The following is a 16,641-nucleotide window of genomic DNA, read 5'->3' on the forward strand; positions in this document are numbered from 1 at the left end:
TGTTGTGTGTTTACACTACACTGATGATCAGTGAGTAAAAAGCTGTAAAAAGCAGCCCATACTCACTGATCATCAGCCGGCTGCAGCGTTCTGCTCTCCTCTCCTCAGCGGTGACTTCCGTGTGAGGAGAGGAGAGCCGATTGCCTAGCAACCGGCTGTTTGTTTACATCACATGACGGCCGTGATTGGACACGGCCGTCATGTGATCAGGAGGGCCAATCACAGAGCCCTCCTGCCGATCTGAGATGTGCCGTGTCCGGGTGACACGAGCACATCGGGATCGCGCCGATGCGCGGGCGCGCGCGCGCGCGATCCCGCTACTCCTGAATGACGTTCCTGAACGTCCTATCAGGAGTAGACGGCTCCCACCCGGCCGTATATATGCATCGGCCGGGTGGGAAGTGGTTAAACACAAGCAAATAATATACTCACAAGCAAACTTGAGCTTGAGTTAGCAGGCATATCAATGATTTGTAATCTTTGTTGATCTATAGCACAGGTAATCTTTGTTGATCTATAGCACAGGAAGAAGCCCACAACATCCAATATGGCTTATACGTTTTGAGAGAGACCTCTTCTTCCTCGGAGGTGGCCTAAGAAAGAGCGGTTACCCTTCAAAACTCGTAAGCCATATTGGGCCTTGAGGGCTTGTTCTTGTGCTATAGATCAAGGTTTCCAGATCTGGCAGTAGTGGCTCTTTGACATGCCTGCTAACTCAATTTGTTTGTCAGTATATAATTTGCTTTTAGTTATCAATAAACAGTGTTTGAAGGTGATGCACTTTTAGGGACTTGTTCTGTTCGTCTGTTGGAGATGTGGGTCTAAAACCAACATAAGCTTTTGTCAGAGATTTTCAGTGCTTACACAGAATTAATAACCTGTTTCCCTCACTAATGTAATGGTGTTCATGGCCGCTGATTGGCCACCAAGGCCTGAGCACTGCATCCTGCAAATCTTTTCATTGGATCCCTTGAATTGCACACCTAAATTGCTGAAAGCAGCAGGTGTTCCATCAGATTAGGCAAACCCGTGAAATTTGTGTAACGGAAGTGACGTTCCATCACGGCCATCTTGGTACAGCCGCTCTCAGTCACAGTAAGTCTACAGTCTGAAGTCACCAAGAGGACATCTTTTTACACCCACTGAAATCTTGCATTTCACACTTTTTTTACCACTAAACTGAACTTATATCGTGAAATACAGTATTTAGAGGTTTGTGACACTGTTTTGATGTTTACTTTTAAAAGCAGCGGTCTTCTGTCAGATTATCAAATGTATGTGAGCAGGCTTGCCGCTGCTTTTAAAATTCACTAAAATGTACTATTTATTAAATAGTAAATAGAACCACCAGGGTGAATCAGCCACTCGTGAATGGGGCCTATAAGGACACAGCCACCACACGCCCACCAAAGTCATAAGGCATAAACTAGGGGAGGGAGGCACTAACAATCGCATGGACAGGCCGTCCAATATTTGTGCCAAAACATCCCTCAGAGACCAGTTGCTAGGTGGACAAACAGCGCCGGCAAGGTGGTGCCATGTTGCTTTCCTTGGCAGGGTCAGACCATGCAGACATTTCTACTATCATATATTACATATTCCAAGTCACGTGCATGCTCCTGAAGATGGGATCAATACATGAAATGCTTAGAGCTGTTTAATGCCATGTTTCTACTTATCATACTCTTCATATGTGCATTATGCAATATCAATTGTTTACCCTATGTGATACTTTGTTTTTACATGTAAATTTGTGTATATATATATATATATATATATATATATATATATATATATATATATATATATATATATATTAACTGCATTGATTCCATTATGCATCATGATTACTATTATGTACCAAATTATTGATATTATTTTCATTATTAAATTATTTTTGTATACCTATGTGCTTCATTTAAAGTCCCACCGCCCCTTTCTCCATTCTCATTTAGTACCACTTTAAACATTCCTTTCATTTACATGAAGAAGCAAGTTTATATACTTACTTTGTTTAAAAGGTAATAAAAATCGCAGATTAATTGGAACTGTTGAAATGTCATCTCTGTTCTTGTCGACTATCAGCTCATCCTTTCATATGTCCTTTTGTGGTCCTTTCTAGTTAAATACAAACAAGGACTGAGTATATTCCACTTATAAAATTAGTAAAAAAAAATAATTACCTAAATCAGATAAGTTAAGCTAAAACTTTTCCATAAGGCTTGGTTCACATATATACGAATCAATGAGTTTTGAATGGCATCCGATTCGCATAACATGTGAACGAGCTGCCTCCTCAATGCATCACTAACCTAGTCTCTAAATACCAACCAAATTGTCCTCTTTGTTCCTCCCAAGACCTCCTGCACTATAGCTCCCTCATCACCTCCTCCCATACCCGCCCTCCAGGACTTCTCCCGAGCCTCTCCCATCCTCTGGAATTCCCTACCTCAATCTGTCTGATTATCTCCAACTCTATCCACTTTTAGGTGATCCCTGAAAATTTCTCTCTTTAGAGAAGCCTATCCTGCCTCCACCTAACAACTGTACTTTCATTTTCTTCATCAGCCCACAGTTATTTTTTTTGTATCACTTGACCCTTCTGCTTAGATTGTAAGCTCCTTTGAACAGGGCCCTCTGATTATGTATTGAATTGTATTGTAACTGTACAGTCTGCCCTAATGTTGTAAAGAGCTGCGAAAACTGTTGGCGCTACATAAATCCTGTATAATAATAATATTAATAATGCAGCCCATTCACACATGTGTAGGGTGGCCGTGGTGCGGTTTTGGGTCTGGTTCAGGTGCGGTTTCAGGTAAAAATTTGCACCTTAATCGCACCTGAACCGGTGAACAGAACAGCAGTGGACTCCTGCACTCAGACTGTGGCAGTATTTGTGTGAACTGAGTCTTAAACCACACTGCAGCACCCCCCACATTTTAATGAACTAGCTGCTTTGAGAAGCCTGCCGGTTTACATGTTATGAAGTTCAAAACGCATCCGATTCGCATATACAGTATATGAACTGAGCCTTAAAGTGCTGAATTAAACTGTGTGGAGGTCCCTAGACGGTCAAGAGCTTGGGGTCCCCCTCAAAGGTTTCTGGAGGTTTCTTGTGTGCACTCTCTAGTGGGATAACATTTAACTAATAGTAATAGTAACTAATAGTAAAAGTAATGTGCACGTGGCTGCTAGATGGAGAAGACCATCACTACTGTACATTGCATTACACGTATGAAGATTGCAACAACATTTTGTTTACGAACTGACAGCTCAAAGAAGATGAGCCTTTAAGAGACAAACTGTGATGTGAACCTGATGACTATGGTTTATGTACTTTAAGTTGATATTGGGTACATTACATTAATACAGTATTTTCTCTATAGAGTCTTTTATGTAAAGTTTTCATTTCAAATGGAGTTAATTCATTTTTTCTATCTTTTGTAAACAATTTAACAAAGCTTCATTGTTATTATTATTATTATTATTAATATACAGGATTTATATAGCGTCAACAGTTTGCACAGCGCTTTACAACATGAAGGCAGACAGTACAGTTACAATTCAATACAGGAGGAATCAGAGGGCCCTGCTCGTTAGAGCTTATAATCAAGGAGGGAGGGTCAAGTGATACAAAAGGTAATAGCTGTGGGGGATGAGCTGATGGAGAAAATAAAAGTATAGCTGTCGGGTGGGGGCAGGATAGGCTTCTGTGAAGAGAAGGGTTTTCAGGGATCGCCTAAAAGTGGATAAAGTTGGTGATACAGTGCTTTGAAAAATTATTCATACCCCTTGAAATTTTCCAAATTTTGTCATGTTACAACCAAAAACGTAAATGTATTTTATTGGGATTTTATCTGATAAACCAACACAAATTGGCATATAATTGTGAAGTGGAAGGAAAATGATACATGGTTTTCAAAATATTTACACAAACATTATATATATATATATATATATATATATATATATATATATATATATATATATTGTGACAGAGCGAGGCTCTGTCCCTATGAAATTAGAGGTAAAGGAGACACAGAGTTTGCATATCTGCGGACTGCAGGACTACAGAGTGTAGAGTTTAAATGGAGAAAACTGCTCTGTCAGTTTTCTCCAGGTTTTGCTAGCTCCAGATGGGATTCTGTAGTTTGGAGATCCCTGAGAGTTATGGGTGGGACGGGATCTCCAACCCTGTGTCCGGGTCTTGAGGCTAGCGAGCATGGGACAGTACAGAGTAGCTAATAATAAATAAATGAAACTGACACACAGTATATTTGGTCATAAATGGCCACGGTGTTTATTCAAGGGGTAACCCAAATTAGCTACATTCACATTAACTAAAAAATCAGCTTTCAGCATAGAATTAAATTTCAAAATTAACAAAATGATCCAATACCAGATCTCAATCACCATGTCCTTCCAGACTTATACTGGAAGACGAACCCCCACTGAATATCACCGTGACTAAACAATCATAAAAATAGGGAGGGGGGGGTGGGAGCGCAAACTGGTCCTCTTCAGGTGGCTGTGAAGCTGAGGTAGCGTCCGGCTTATATAAGCAGTCATAGGAGCGAAGAAACAGCCCGCCAAATTCCTCCAATGACGGCTTGTTGCTAAGGGATATTGCACCAATAGCCCTGCTGAGAGAAAGGAGAGAAAATGCACAGGCAAAGAGCCCTCTGCCCTGTCCCATGCGGGCCCCCGGTTAATGCCGGGGACCGAACATGGGACAGTACAGAGTAGCTAATAATAAATAAATGAAACTGACACACAGTATATTTGGTCATAAATGGCCACGGTGTTTATTCAAGGGGTAACCCAAATTAGCTACATTCACATTAACTAAAAAATCAGCTTTCAGCATAGAATTAAATTTCAAAATTAACAAAATGATCCAATACCAGATCTCAATCACCATGTCCTTCCAGACTTATACTGGAAGACGAACCCCACCGGCCGAAGCCAATTGTGAAACAAAACGCTGAGGCCCCCCCAACACCGTGGCTTTCTCTATCATATTCTGCAAACCTACATTGAAAATGTCCAGACCTATGTCCGACAAATGTACCAAGTCTGATCTATAGAGACCTGAGATAAAACCTTCCAACTCAACGTGGCGATAGGATAAGTTATTGGAAGAAACCAAAAAATTATGAATGGTCCTATTTAAGCGTCTACGAATCTTGTCTAGATAAAATAAATTGCTAGAGGGGGACCAAAGTAACCTAGGAATCATCTCAGAAAAAGCGATAATTGCGGATGGAAAAAGGACCTTAAACGAAAAGAGATCCTGTTTCATCTCACATAAAAGATTCCAAGTTTTAACTTTACCAATATCATTTGCCCCAGCGTGGATTATTAATAGATCCGGGCTGGGCCAAACATTATTTAAATAAATTAATTCATTTCTTACATCTTTCCAACGTAACCCCCTAACACCATGCCAAAAGATTTGCAAAGCATGAACCTTAAAACCCAAAGTCTTTTCGAAATTCCGTGCTTCGGCTCTTTTGTAGGCCCAATGAATAAATGAATGGCCTATAATCCAGACCTTGAACCTAGGAAAATCTGAAAAGAAACTTAATTAGTAACTAACTCAGGTCGAATGTAAGACTTATATCTAACACTGTCCCAACGACCCAACCTCTGAACCTCCTCAGAAGAAAAAACCCATAGAGTTAGCAGCAGTGGCAGCCCCTATTCTGAAGGAGTGAGATGAGAAATAAAAGCCCGACAAACCAAGGGTTTTTAGACAAGAAGAAAGGACAGAAGAAAATTGATAACGAGTAAGAGGAGACAGGTCATTGTGAATAAAGAATGACCCGTGAACGAAAGGTCTAAAGGCGATAAAATTTAAATTATTTCGGACCGGGCAGATAGGAATATACCCTGCCCGACCCAACTTAATCATGCGTCCCTTACCAACCTGATCGGTTTTTGATCTTCTGATGCATATAGTGATAGAATCTGAATAAACAAACACATCACTATCTAACAGGATAGCGCATGAAGACTTATTTGAGGCGGAAAACTCACCCACCCGTAAAGCGCCAAAAAATGCCAAAGAAAAAGCTGCGTTAAATAATAAAATTTCATAAGGGGAATAGCATACTGAAGGCAAAGTCTGAATTAATTTAACCAAAAGATCAATAGAAATGGGTCTCCTACCATCTCTAACCAAATGGGAACGCCTAAAACCCTTCAATACCTGACGTACTGTATAGAAAGAAGACAAGGCCGGAAGGTCAAAAAATTTTAGAAAGAAGGAAACCCCGGCCAAAATTTTATGTATAGAAGCTGCACTAAGGTTAGAATGGATTAAAAAAGTAACAAAAGACAGAGCTGTGTAAGCATTACAACTGGCAATACTTAAATTGTATGTAGAGCAGAAACTATCCCATCTCGACCATGCTCGCAGATAGTCCTCCCATGTTCTCAGTGAAACGGAGTTCTTTAAGTTGGCGGAGATTAATCCCAAATCAAGCCCCAGAGGAATTCCGGGCATTGGGAGCCAATTGGGTCTGCCTCCGGAGCCAATTCGTGGAACCTGGAAAACTGAAGACGAGATAACGAGTCTGCAATGCTATTGCTTACACCTGGTAAATGTTTAGCCTTAAGCCAAATATTATATTTCATACAATGGAGAACTAAGAAACGAAGCAATTTGATTACAAAATCAGACTTAGAAGATAAACAATTAATCGCGAATAGGACACCTTTATTATCCGTGTGAATTAAAACTCTCCGATTTTTAAACAAATCACACCAAATAACTACCGCCACCACTACTGGGAATAATTCTAACAAGACTAGGTTACGCGCAATCTCAGGAATCCTCCAAGATGTGTGCCACTTTGAAGCACACCAATGACCTGCCAGGAAGGCACCAAAGCCTATAGAACCTGAAGCGTCGGTAAAAAGGCCTAATTCAAAATCGTCTATAAATTCTTTCTGCCATACCGTTGATCCATTAAAACCTAACAAGAACTCATCCCATACCTTTAAATCATCTTTAATGGCTTTTGACATGGTAACATGAGAAAAAGGATTTTTTAAATCCTTTGTAGCCCTAGCAAAACGGCGAGAAAAAATCCTAGCTACCGGAATTACTCTTGCAGCGAAAGCAAACAAGCCTAATAGAGATTGGACATCTTTAAGCAGAACTCTCCGTCTAGATATAAAAGAGGATATTAGCGACCTAATCTTGAAAAGCTTTGATGGAGGCAATCTGAATTCCATGGCATTTGAATCAATGACAATGCCCAAAAATTCCAGACTAGTAGATGGAAACACTGTCTTCTCCTGGGCAAGGGGAATGCCAAAATTTTCACAAATATCAAAGAAGGCTGACAAAGAATCAGAGCAAACAGAACATTCAGGTGGACCTATGAAAAGAAAATCATCTAGATAATGAATATAACCAACACCGGGATGCACCACAGACACTACCCATTGAAGAAAAGAAGAAAAAGCCTCAAAGTAAAAACAAGATAAGGAGAAGCCCATTGGCATACATTTATCAAAATAAAAATTTCCGTTAAAATGAAAACCTAGAGAACTAAAGCCTTGCGGGTGTACTGGAAGTAAACGAAATGCAGACTTAATATCCGCCTTGGCCATTAATGAATTCCTTCCAAAATGCTCAAGGAGAACCAAAGCCTCATCGAAAGAAGCATACGTAACTGAAGCATCGAAATCAGCAACCTCATCATTAAGAGACTCGCCAGCAGGGTATGACAAATGATGTATTAGGCGAAAAGAGCCTGGCTCTTTTTTGGGAACTACGCCCAATGGAGAAATTCTGAAGTTGGAGAAAGGGGGTGAGAAGAACGGACCCGCAATCCTGCCCTCTGTTAGTTCTTTCTCAATTTTAACCCTAACAACCTCTGGGTGTGAAAAGACCGAACGCAAATTGTCCACTAACTTACAACCAGACCCAGAAAAACCAGGGACTAAAAAACCATGCTTGAAGCCGTTATAAAGCAGCTCCGCCATCCTGGTGTTCGGATACATTTCTAGCCAAGGAAGCATGTTTGACAATTTCACAGTTGTCTGTGCCTTTTGAAAACCCATCCCTGGATTGAGGCTGACCTGACATGGCAGAGGCCTTTCGATAACATCTACAAGCCGGGTGTGACCCTGTACAATATGAGCACTCGTGCTTGTATCTACAGTTGGCCAGAAATCTGCATTGTCCTTCATTGAATGCAAAGCAGAAACCTTTGCGAAATGAATTATTAGTAGAGTTGGGTGCTTTGAATTGCACCTGCGGTTTTGGAGGCAACATCAGATTTAACCAAAGGCCAACGTCTTTCACACCCCAACGTAGGGAAGGGTGTACCGCCAGCTTCTGCCTGAAATTCTCATCATAATGAAACCATGAAATACCCCCGAAATGCCTAAAGGCCTCAGCAACAATGTCTAGATGTTGAAATAGCCCAGAACATTTTTCTGGAAATTTTTCACCCATAACTGAAGCGAAAATACAGAATGCTTGCAGCCAATTCTGGAATGTTCTAGGTACTGCTCTCCTTCTATCTTCTTCTGAACGCTCCTCTGATTTCTTATCTAATTTAGAAAGAAATTCTTTAGAAGAAGGCAGGAGGGATAATAAATCAACAAATTCTCCTCTCCAAATTTTCTCCTTAACTGAGGAAGACAAGTGGAAACCTAACGGGGAGATTTCGCACGGAAGCGCCTCTTTCATACAAGCTTCTGCTACTTGACAAGGTGTATTATTACAAGAACTAGGCTGTAAAAGACCACCAGTATTCACTAAAATGCTCTGAGTTCTTAAAGGGTTAAACTGTTTCTCCATAGGAATAGTAACATTACCCTGCGAACGCATAGCGTTCCAGACAGGGCCAACCTTTAAAGCATCCGCAGTGACTGACTGCTGCAATCCAGTACCATCTTGATAAGCACCAATATTTTGTGCACCTGAAGCAAGCAAAGGCTGCACATCTTCCCTTACACCAATAGGGGGAGCAGTACTGATATTCAAATGATTAACAGGATTTTGTAATATCGCTCCAGAATACTGAGCACCTGACACTGCACCAGAATACTGTGCACCTGGCTGCAAATTATAGGAAAAAGTACCAGAAGACTGTACACCTGACAAAGTATTAATAGGAGCACCAGCAGGCTGTGTCTCCTGAGCTGCACCAAATAAATGTGCCCCTTGTAAGGTACCAGAAGGCAGTGCCTCCTGTACAGGGATAGTTGTTTGAACTGAAACATTGTTTAATTGCTGTCTATTCTGAAAAGAACTGCCAGCGCTTGCAAACAGAGCCCTGGCAATGAGAGAGGGAGAGGGAGATCCTTGTTCCCCTTCTGACAGGCTAGTAAAAGCATTTGCTAAAGAATTAAGGATAACAATTAAGTCAGGTAAAGAAGAAACAGGATTCTCACCAGGCGGGATATCTGACACAGCATTCTGTCCCAAAGGAGCTGCAGCGCTGGTTTCTGGAATGGAGGATGAGGAGGATAAAGTTGCAGCATCTTTAAGATACCTGGAACGAGAAGTAGAGGTGAAAGAATCTTCCTTAGAATAAGGAACAGCAGGGGCTGCCGACTTTTTCTGCTTCTTTCCTTTTCCTACAGGTGTGCGGGAGTTGCCAGCTGAAGGAGAATTCCTGTGTTCCTCCATAATGTTCGGCATGGGCGTCAAACAGGCAGGGAGAGAAGAAAAAGCAGGAGGGTCTTCAGCTAAGCAGTGCCTCAGCCACTCCTCACCGCCCGAGCTTTCTGCTTTTTCCAGAAGCTGACGAAGGAGAGACTCCATTCTAACTGTACACCTGAGCGCAAACTGGTCCTCTTCAGGTGGCTGTGAAGCTGAGGTAGCGTCCGGCTTATATAAGCAGTCATAGGAGCGAAGAAACAGCCCGCCAAATTCCTCCAATGACGGCTTGTTGCTAAGGGATATTGCACCAATAGCCCTGCTGAGAGAAAGGAGAGAAAATGCACAGGCAAAGAGCCCTCTGCCCTGTCCCATGCGGGCCCCCGGTTAATGCCGGGGACCGAACAGGGTGTGTGCCCAGCTGCACACAGCCCATATAACGAGGGGATTTGTGTTGGATGGGTGGGTGTGTGAGCAGCTTGCTGCTTGAAGCTGTGCATGTCCAAAGCTGTGTGAAGGACTTGAAGCTGTGTGCGTCCAAGGAGCCGTGTGCTGTGTGTCGAAGGGTTGGAAGCTGTGTGCGTCCAAGCAGTTTGTTGGACGGGGCAAGTACCTATAGCAGCTGTACTGCTGAAGAGTAGCCAGGTGGGCTAGCATTTTCGTTCTGATTTTGCTGTATTTAATTTAAGCTTGGACCCCTGCGTGGGATTACTGGATGGACTAATATTTTGTTTTCTTCTAATAAACGTGGGCTACCAGGCCCTTAACCATACACGCCTGACTGATGTGGACTAAAAACATGCATCTACCAATTGAGCTAATCACCCCAATGTCACAATATATATAGTATTTTTAGCGAAAATATTGATTTAATAACCATTTGCGCAAATATCACACTGCCTTAAAAATCAGTAGCACCTTCTTTTTATTCTACTGGCCATGTGCTTTCAGAAAATATATGGTTTGGGGGGTCTTTTATAAATTCTAAAAGTTGTATTTTTGGATATTTTCAATTTTCACCATTTTGCAAAAAGGTGAAAGGTAAAAATAAATTTTTTTTTTGCTATTTATTAACTCCATACAGGTTAAGCTTTTATATTTAGTAGGGATTTAGCAGGAATTTTGTAAAATTCGCTGTTTTTTATCTGCTAATAATTGTTTAATGGATTTTTAGAAAAAATATTGTTTTGATAAACATTTGCGCAAATATCGTGGGACCTTAGAAATCAGTAGCACCTTCTTTTTAAAATAAATTTAATAAAATGGTCAAAACAAGTCAGAGAAACAGGAGTCCAGAGATCAGCTAAGTCGGGTGCAGAAAACAGGATCAGGAACCAGAAGGGAAGTCAGCTAAGCAAAAGTCTTTCACAGGAAAACACAACAGAGAGAGTCCGGATATGTTGACCAAAGTGAAGGCACAGAAGATCTGATCCATGCAGTTTAAATAGCTAGCAGAGCTAGCTGACAAGCAGGAAATTAAGACCAGTGAGTCACTGTGGAATGAAGAGTGCTGGCAATTAACCAACAGCTGAGCAAAGAGCTCTGAGAAGGAAGGGCTAAGCCCAGCCCTGACATTGCCACAGATTCTCAGTTGTATTTAGGTCTTGACTTTGACTGGGCCATTCTAACACATGAATATGCTTTGATCTAAACCATTTCATTGTAGCTCTGACTGTATGTTGAGGTGCGTTGTTCTACTGGAAGGTGAACCTCTGCCCCAGTCTCCAAGCCTTTTGCAGACTCTAACAGGTTTTCTTCTAAGATTGCCCTGTATTAGGCTCCATCCATATTCCCATCAACTCTGACCAGCTTTCCTGTCCCTGCTGAAGAAAAGCATCCCTACAACATGATGCTGCCACCACCATGTTTCACGGTGGGGATGGTGTGTTAAGGGTGATGTGCAGTGTTAGTTTTCCGCCACATATAACATTTTGCTTTTAGGACAAAAAGTTACATTTTGGTCTCATCTGACCAGAGCACCTTCTTCCACATGTTTGCTGTGTCCCCCACATGGCTTCACGCAAACTGCAAATGGGACTTCTTATGGCTTCTTTCAACAATGGTTTTCTTCTTGCCACTCTTCCATGGAGATTTGTAGAGTGCACGACTAATAGTTGTCCTGTGGACAGATTCTCCCACCTAAGCTGTGGATCTCTGCAGCTCCTCCAGAGTTACCATGACCCTGTTGGCTGCTTCTCTGATTAATGCTCTCCTTGACCAATTTAGGTTGATGGGCATGTCTTGGTATGTTTGCAGTTGTGCCATACTCTTTCCATTTTCGGATGATGGATTGAACAGTGCTCTGTGAGATGTTCAAAGCTTGGGATATATTTTTATAACCTAACTCTACTTTAAACTTCCCCACAACTTTAGCCCTGACCCGTCTGGTGTGTTCCTTGGGCTTCATGATGCTGTTTGTTCATTAAGGTTCTCTAACAAACCTCTGAGGGCTTCACAGAACAACTGGTGGACTCTATTTACTATTTAGGTGACTTCTGAAGGCAACTGGTTCCACTAGATTTTAGTTATAGGTATCAGTATAAAGGGGGCTAATTACAAATGCATGCCACACTTTTTGCATATTTATTTGTAAAAAAAATTGAAAACCATTCATCTTTTTCCTTCCACTTCATAATTATGTGCCACTTTGTGTTGGTCAAACACATCAAATATCAATAAAATACATTAACATGATCTAGTTCTAACATGACAAAATGTGGAAAATTTCAAGGGGTATGAATGCTTTTTTATGAGGCACTGTAGTCAGGCAGATTGGGGGAGGGAATTCCAAAGTATGAGAGAGGCTCGGGAGAAGTCCTGGAGGTGAGCATGGGAGGAGGTGACAAGGGAACGAGAGAGCAGGAGGTCTTGGGAGGAACGAAGAGAATGATTGGCTTCATTGTAATGTTCTTTCAAGATCAAATCAATAATCCAGCACAATTGGTTTCTATGCCCTGTTCTCACTATAACGCTGCATTGAGGTGTGTTGCAGTGCATCGCTTAAAGAGGTTCTTCAGTCTCTAGAAAAAAAATAAAAGTCAGCAGCTAGAAATAGTGTAGTTGCTGCCTAGGAATCCAGCGCCGTCCTCACGCAGGCCAGTTCTTCACTGGTTTTCGGGTCCCTGGCACCAGCATGTCTAGTGTGGGGAATCCAGCTGTGACTCTTAACAGCTTCACAGCTAGTTTTCCACTGCGCTTGTAGTTGGAAATGCTTTGTGAATGGTCCTGCAGCCTCTTGGGACCTATAACGTGTTCCCAGAGGTTGCGGCAGGGAGAAGAGGGGGGACAACTTCTAGCGGAACTTCCGAGGTGATTTTTCAGCAGAAGCGTGAGCGGGAAACTGCCAAAAACAAAGTACCTGCTCCTCCCAAAAAAATAAACCTCCAATATGTTAGAGGAGTGGGTCGGAGGATTCTTAAAAGCAGAACTTCATGTTTAGGGTGAAGTTCCACTTTAAGATCGCAAAGGTGTTGCATATTTATGTGACAGATTGCACTGTGTCACAACATGATGCGGTGCATAGAATAGAATGAAGTGTCAGTTTGTGGTACTTTTAAAAAATTGAAAGCAAAAACAAAAGTGCAATATGTCATAATAACGCATCACATTGCCTCTCACTGCCTCTACACATTGTACACCAGCACAAATACTTTTGCAGTTGAACACATGGATATTCTTATGTCCCAGCTGCTTTAACCTCCCTGGCAGTATGATTCAGTCTGGAATAAGGTGCTGAAAGCGGTACAATTATTTTGCATGGAAATCTGGCTTTTATTTTGTAGTCCTGTAATTCTTAGGAATAACGCTCTGAAATCTCTTCAAACCAGAGTCTAGCGGACATCCCGGGTATGATAAAGTTTATAATATAATAAAGAATAATAAAAATTATTCAATAATGTAATCAAATCCAAAAAAAACTGAAAAGGGGACATGTTTTGGTTGCTATGGACAATCTCCAAATTCCAAGCAGTAAAAAACTGTATTTATAATATAAGTGCATGTAGGGCATTGCACAAACCACTAGGGACAAAGGGGGTGTGTATTTTTTACTACAGCACTGTAATCTGTAAGATTACAGTGCTGTGTGTGTTTTGTGTGTTTTTACTTTTTTGAATTTGCCGCCGTTCTCCGCTCCCGTGCGTCGTAACGTCGCAGGGAACGGAGCTCGGCGGCATCCGGCACTGTGAATCAAGCGCAGGACGGCTCGATCACACAGCGCGGCGGACATCGCTGGATCCAGGGGACAAGGTAAGTAACGATCCCTGTGTCCTCCCCTGCATCGAGCGGTGCAAACCCGAGTCTGGCTCGGGGTTACCGCTATTGTAATGAAAATCCCAACCCGAGCCAGACTCGGGATTACCGCTAGGGAGGTTAATGTGACAAGTACCTCACTAAGGCCTTATTCCCACGAGGACGGATCCGCTTCCACGGAGTCCACCGGCCCAGCGGGAGATCTCTCCGTTGATCTCCGCTGAGCTGGCGGATGACAGGTCCCTCTCTATGGAGAGAGCTCACCCGATCCGATCCGCCAGCGACGGATCCGGACATAGGGCCATCCATCTGCTTTTCGTGGATCGAACCGGGTCGGATGTCAGCGGATATGTCACTGCTAACATCCGTTGTGCCATAGACCAGCATGGAGCACCTGTTCAGGTCCGTCATCAAAACTGACAGGCTGACCTGAACGGTCCGATAGTGTGAAAGGGGCCTTATACATCTGAACTAAAGAATCAATATATTTGAAAAAAGTAACAGAACATTTGACATACAACATGTTGCTTGCTAGTTTTTTGGTCCAACACTGGCAATATCTCAGTTTTAGAACCATCTATGCGTATACTTCCAGTATCCATTTTTGAAATCTTTTAATTGATAAAAATTTACTGGAACCAGCAATGTTACGAAGCTGTGCAAAGTACAGTAACATTTAGGAAACGAGAATTAATTTCTTAACCACTTGCCTACTGGGCACTTAAACCCCCCTCCTGCCCAGACCAATTTTCAGCTTTTGGTGTTCTCACACTTTGAATGACAATTACTCAGTCATGTAACACTGTACCCAAATTAATTGTTTGTCCTTTTTTTCCATACAAATAGACCTTTCATTTGGTGGTATTTGATCACCTCTGGGATTTTTATTTTTTGCGCTATAAATTAAAAAAAGACCGAAAATTTTGAAAAAAAAAAAGCATTTTTCTTTGTTTCTGTGATAAAATTTTGCAAATTATTATTTTTTTTTTCATGAATTTTGGCCACAATTAATACTGCTACATATCTTTGGTACAAATAACCCAAATTAGTGGATATTATTTGGTCTTTGTGAAAGTTAGAGAGTCTAAATGGATCACACCTGATGTACTGGTGGCCTATCCTATTTCTTGCGACTCGAACAAGCCAGGAAAGTACAAATACCCCCCAAATGACCCCTTTTTGGAAAGTAGACATTCCAAGGTATTTAATAAGAGGCATAGTGAGGTTTTTGGTTTTGTAATTTTTTCCCACAATTCTTTGCAAAATGAAGATTTTTGGATTTTTTTTTCTTCACAAAATTGTCATTGTAATAGGTTATTTCTCTCACTTGGCATGTGTATACCACAAATGACACCCCAAAATACATTCTGCTACTCCTCCTGAGTATTACAATACCACATGTGTGGGACTTTTTCACAGCATGGCCACTTAGAGAGGCCCGACATGCAGGAAGCACCATCACGTGTTCTAGGAGCATAAATTACACATCTAACTTGTTGACTACCTATTACACTTTTGAAGGTCCTGGAGCACCAGGACAATGACACGTGGCACTGATAGCAGATGGCACTGATACGTGGCACTGATGACAGATGGCACTAATATGTGGCACTGATGACAGATGGCACTGATGACACATGACACTGACAGGTGGCTCTGGGGACAGGTGGTACATGGCACCGATAGGTGGCCCTGGGGACACATGGCACTGATAGGTGGCACTGGGGACAGGTGGGCATGTGTGTGTGTGTTTCACTGTGTGTGTGTGTGTTCTTACTTCTCACGGACGCTGCAGCCGTTCATCTCTCCCTCCTCACACGCTGTCTCTGTGTGAGGAGGGAGAGCCGGCGATGATCTCATATATTTACATATGAGATCACCTCGCATTGGACACGCCGATCGTGTGCTAAATGGCCGCTGTGATTGGTCAATTAGCACGATCTGTGACTGGTTGTGTCCAAGGGACACAGACAACACAGAACTTCCCCGATGCGCGCCTGCGGCGGCACGCAGAGGGGAAGTAAACAGGAGGATGTCCTCCCAGCAGTTAGCGTCCGCGCTGTAGCCGCCTTTTGGCTATAGCACGGGTGCGAAGTGGTTAAAGTGACACCAAACTGTATTGTTATTTTCCAAAAGTAATTCATACACAAACACTGTAATATATTTCTGTAATCCTTCTCTCTCCCCGCTCACACTTCCATTTGTTTAAAACGAGTAGTACACGTTAGTTGCGTTCATGTACAAAGTTCTGTGCACACTACAAATCCCATAATCCTTAGCCCTTGTACATACGGTCGGAGAATCTGTCGGAATGTGTCCTATCGGACCGTGTCGTCAGATAATCCGACTGTGTGTGGTATGCATCGGATTGATTCTGTCCGAATCTCCATCCGACCCAATTTTCCAACATGTTGGAAATATTTGCCGACCAACTGGGCCGGACGGACCTAATCCGATCATGTGTAGAGCATTTTGATCGGACCAAGTGCCAGGCATGCTCAGATCAAATTCCTACATCAAAGCTATTGGCTACTAGCTTGAATGTAGTCCCATCGTAACAAAATTACGCCATCACATTCTGAAAGATCGGATTTTTCCCAAACTTGGCCCGACCGTGTGTATGCAACAGTTTCGGACACAATCCGTCGGACTAAATCCGACGGATTTGGTTGGCAAAATCTCCGACCGTGTCCATCTTGGGAGCAAGCGAGAGAAGGTGGCTACGTTCCTACATACAGTGGGTCCACCCTCTAACAGAAAGTTGG

General features: G+C 42.2%; 1 protein-coding gene across 2 annotated transcripts in view; it reads right to left on the reverse strand.

Annotated features, from left to right (window-relative positions):
• LOC143988034 (uncharacterized) overlaps nucleotides 1-16,641 on the reverse strand; it is a 33,329-nt gene that overhangs the window by 15,641 nt on the left and 1,047 nt on the right. Inside the window, exon 2 of one of the 2 annotated variants that reach the window (XM_077487282.1) lies at nucleotides 2,010-2,118. The exons of the other annotated variant lie outside the window; for it this stretch is intronic. Within the exon in view, the coding sequence (XP_077343408.1) occupies nucleotides 2,010-2,063 (54 nt within the window). The 5' untranslated portion in view covers nucleotides 2,064-2,118. The remainder of the gene's footprint in view (nucleotides 1-2,009; nucleotides 2,119-16,641) is intronic. 2 annotated transcript variants of the gene reach the window in all.

The sequence above is a fragment of the Lithobates pipiens genome, unplaced genomic scaffold (genome assembly GCF_037356315.1).
Source record: "Lithobates pipiens isolate NorthernLeopardFrog02 unplaced genomic scaffold, aLitPip1_a1.2 Scaffold_18, whole genome shotgun sequence".
Taxonomy (NCBI): Eukaryota; Metazoa; Chordata; class Amphibia; order Anura; family Ranidae; genus Lithobates; species Lithobates pipiens.